The 4135-nt window shown below is 53.5% G+C and overlaps 1 protein-coding gene across 1 annotated transcript in view; it reads left to right on the top strand.

Moving 5' to 3' along the window:
• LOC104166690 (BPI fold-containing family B member 4-like) overlaps positions 1 to 3827 on the top strand; it is an 11091-nt gene extending 7264 nt beyond the window's left edge. The window contains exons 10-15 of the mRNA XM_009706710.1: positions 405 to 572; positions 684 to 751; positions 2127 to 2169; positions 2701 to 2764; positions 3130 to 3206; positions 3804 to 3827. Coding sequence (XP_009705012.1) covers positions 405 to 572; positions 684 to 751; positions 2127 to 2169; positions 2701 to 2764; positions 3130 to 3206; positions 3804 to 3827 — 444 coding nt within the window. The remainder of the gene's footprint in view (positions 1 to 404; positions 573 to 683; positions 752 to 2126; positions 2170 to 2700; positions 2765 to 3129; positions 3207 to 3803) is intronic.
• The last annotated feature ends 308 nt before the right edge of the window (positions 3828 to 4135 follow it).

Genomic DNA, 4135 nt, shown 5'->3' with positions numbered 1-4135 from the left:
GCAGCCTCGGCACGGCGCCTGCTCTCCTGTGCGCCATCGGCTGTAGCCAAACTTCTGTGCCCTAAGCAGGGAAATGGCTTCTCGCACAGCCGTTGAGGGAAAAAGCTGGTAAATGTCTGGCATCTCCCATTTCCTGGGGACCACAGGCAACCTCTTACAACCACAGCCCCCTTCATGCCCACCTTTGCTTCCTCAGCCCCTTACTGACCGCAGCCGGGAGCGCTGACCCATGCTGCTGGACCTATTTTCTCCGTAAATTTGGCTTGTCCAAGGTCTGTATGACCTTGGGGGAGACCCTACAGAGTTATGGGGCTGTGAGAGACCACCAGAGGACTTGCCCGTCCCCGGCCTGGGCAGTGTAGGGGGTGCAGGTAGCCACCTCCATGTGTCCCCAATTTCCCCAGTGCTCCGCCTGCCATGGGACCAGTCCTCTGAGGATTAAGCTAACATTGTCTGGGAACCCGCTCATCCTCTTGGAAGAAAACAAAGCCACCGTTGATCTTTCGGTCATGATTCAGGTGTTCATTAAGCCTTTGGACGGACCCATCCTCAACCTCCTGCTGCTGAAGGCCGTAAGTGTGGATGTAAAGACCTCAAACTGATGGAGAGCCGAGCCAGCCGAGCAGCTGGCAGCTGGGATGGGGATGTTTCCAGGGGCTGATCCTCTGCCTGTCTGCTTGCAGGACCTCGGTCTAAATGCCCACGTGTCGATTGCTGGAGGCAGACTGGTGCTGGGGTTGTCCCTGGGCAGGTAGGCTGTCCCTGCAGCGACTGCGCAGGGCTGCTCGAAGCCAAACCTGCTGCAATGCCCCAGCCTGTTCGCTCCCCGGGACAGCCCTTGGGTCTTCAGCTGTGCTGGGAAACTCCGGCTTTCCTGGAGCTTGGGGTGCGGGTCCAGTTTTCTGGGAAGTAGTGGTCAGGAGAGAGCAGGACAACGTGAAGGGCTGCAATTCATCAGGGATGCTCCGAGGGCTGTCACGGCGGTCCCTCAGGGATGCAGCACTGCTGGAGCTGCCTGAGCTACGGCAGGGGGGACGGGAGTGTTGGAGGAACAGGGCTGCGACAAAGCCAGGCAGCGCTGCCCTCGTACAGACCGGTGACCTTCTCTGCCTTGCGACGCTCGCTCTGTGGCCGCCAACTGGAAATGTTTTTCTATGTCTGTAAAACAGACATTTCATTTCCTCAGTCTGAGAATTTCATACCTGGCTGATGGTGGGTGGGTATCGCTGACTTTCAGGAAACATTACAGCGGTGGGAAAGTTTTAGGAGGCTGGAGGAAAAGTCTGTGCCAGTTTTATAACCGGGAGAAATGAGGTAACCTGAATAATTGTAAGACTGTCAGCTGGACTTTGGGGAGTAGTTTGAAATGTCTGATATTGGACATGAGTGATAAAGGAGGAAAGGGAAATGCTGTCATTAACGCCAGTCAAGGTATGAGCAAAGATCGGAAAGCATTCCTTATAGTGTAAGGTTTGAGCCATTTAGCCTGTCAAAGAGCTAGATTTAGAAGCAACATTGGCATAGCTTGTATGCAGCGATGCAGACAATAGAAATGAATGAAAGGACTTTTAATTCAATAGACAAAGATAAAACAAGGTTCAATAAAAGTAAAAAAGAGAAATTCAAAGTGAAAATAAAGCATGCATTTTAGCCATGGAGGTGGCTGTGTGATTGCAATGATGGATCAGGAGCTGTAGCAAATTCTCCCGAGCTCATGATCTTTAAATCCAGAGTGGATGCTGCTTCTAGAAGCTCTGCTCTCCGCTAACCAGGAGCTGCCTCCTTTCCGAAGCTGTTCCTGACAACTGCCTGGGCACGGGAGAGGGAAGGGGAAGCCGGGAGTTAGTGTGTGCCCTATTGCAGTGCTGCTTCAGTTAGAAGCAAATAAAAATTAGGTTAAACTTTTATTTTCCTCTTTTCTCTCTTGCAAGTGTGGCAGTCCCTGCTCTTTGTGTTACGATACAGTGATCCCTTTGCGGATGCCCCGACGATGCCTCACGGGGATCCCTTGCCCGTGGGCCGAGTAACGCTGCACTCGGAGGTGGCAGGGGTCTCGCCACAGGGATCTGTGAGCTCTGCCCGATGCCTTGGCATCTGATGTGGTGTTTGCTTTCCTTTCCCTGCAGCACTTCCCTCTCCTTGGAGTCTTCTGATGTTGGCATCAGTAATGTAAGTCTCTCGTACCAGCCTGGGCTTTACTCGGCGGGCACAGGGGCTGAGCGCTGTGCCCTGCGGCTTTGGGGAAGGAGGGCGAGGCAGTCGCTGTGGGATGCTGTAAGGTGTGCTGCCTGTGATGGATCACATCTGCTAACATTAGCTGTTAGCTGCTCTACTTTGTAGGTCGTAGCAATTCTTTTGCTGCCTTTTTTTTTTTTATTATTGTTTTTCTTCTGCCTTTTCTAATAATGCAAATATGAAGCCTGAAGTCTGTTTCTTTATTCACCCCTGCTTGGGCAAAGCTTACCCGGAGCTCCAGCAGGAGTTTTACCTGGTAGAAGGTTTCCCAAAGGAAGCACCAAATACAAATCGAGGAAGAAAAGTAGATTTGCTTTAAAGAAAGGAAGGGACTATTTGTTCTTTTGCTGTGTCAGTGGGAAGCGATTCCAGTCCCGAGGACTGGCAGCGGCGATGCTGGGCTCTGCCTGCCCCTGTCCTGTGCCTGGCAGCACCGCTCACGTGCTTCTTCTTTCTCTGGTTCAGATCTCGATCTTGAAGCCACACTGCCGCAGGCTGCTGGGGGAAAGGTTTTTGCCTCTTATCAACGGTAAGGTGACCGGGATAGCTGTAACGTTGGGAGCGCTTTGACTGATGCTGGGGAAGGAGGGGAGAGGGGTACACGTGCGTGTTTGAAAGCTGTAGCAGGAGAGCTGAAGCGATTAAAGGTCCACAGTCCCCATTCTGAGGCTGTAGTTTAAAAGTCCCGACCTTATTCTTACACCGTCCCACCCCAGCTTCAGACCTCGGGGCCCTGGCAGCAGTCAGTGGCAGAGGACACGAGGAAAGCCCCAACGCGTCGCGGGCCTCCGAGCAGCTCTGCTCCCCTCGCCCTCCCCAGGAGCAGCATCGCTGTGGGGCGGGAGCTGGGCTCACCCCTCCGGCGATGTGCGAGGACCTCTCTCCTCCCTGCAGGTGCTCTGGACACCGGGATCCCTCTGCCGAGCGTGCTGGGCATTCCCTTAATAAAGGTGGATATTCAGATATTTGCGGTAAGTGTTCGGAAGGACCATTTCGTCCTGCAAGGCACCGGTGCGGGTCCCGGGGGCTGTTTCTAGCAGCCGACTCCGGGAACAGGACCCCGCCAGTGGTGGGTTTAGTGTGCAGGAGCCATCGATTTGAAGCCTTGAAAGGCCAGAAAGGGTTGCTCTGTCTGAGCGCCCTCAGGTCAGAAAACGCTGCCCGAGCACTTCATGCCCAGGAATACGAGTGAACCAGGTACGCAAGGAGCAATCTTCGGCCCCCCTGGGGTAGGTCCTGATTCCCCTGTCCAAGCTGCCTTTCCCGGTCCAGCGCTCGGTGTGAGCAGCTCGGGTGTGGGTCCAGGGGGTCTGGCAAGCCCCTTCGAGTGGCACCATTCGAAGTGTCTTGAATTGCACCAAATTCCAGCCCTGTGCGTCCTGGAGAGGTCCCAGAGGAGATGGGATATTCTCTGACACTTCCCAAAGGGTACTGCGCCCTCCTCATTACACGTTTGACACGAGGATTTTTGCAAGAGGGTTTTGTGCTCACTGTGTGTTGCTGCAGTGGACGAGCATCCCTCGAAGTCGGGAACTAACGTGGACGCGTCGCTCCTTGCGCTTTTTCAGGGCCTGCTGGTGATCCTCATGTGAGCTGGGGAGTACGAGCACGGAGAGGTCTCTCTGGGCACAGACAGAGGAAGAAAGACCAGCGAGGGTGGAACATCGAGAGTGGCGTTACCTACTCTTCTTTTCTAAACTTGATTCAAGATTCTTGACAACATTTAAGATGCTTTAAAGTTCATTGGCTTGTGTGACTACCAAGATACTTGCACAAGCCAAAACCCGATAGGCAGCTCAGTGTACAGATGTTTATTTAGAGAAGTTAGCATGAATTTGGGGTCACAGTTACAGCAGTTGCAGGTGATGCTGCAGTGGAATTGTTAAATTTGTTCTGAGGG

The sequence above is a fragment of the Cariama cristata genome, unplaced genomic scaffold, assembly GCF_000690535.1.
Source record: "Cariama cristata isolate BGI_N322 unplaced genomic scaffold, ASM69053v1 scaffold24498, whole genome shotgun sequence".
Classification (NCBI taxonomy): domain Eukaryota; kingdom Metazoa; phylum Chordata; class Aves; order Cariamiformes; family Cariamidae; genus Cariama; species Cariama cristata.
The sequence above is the reverse complement of the archived record's forward strand: the minus strand, read 5'-3'. Positions and strand labels throughout refer to the sequence as shown.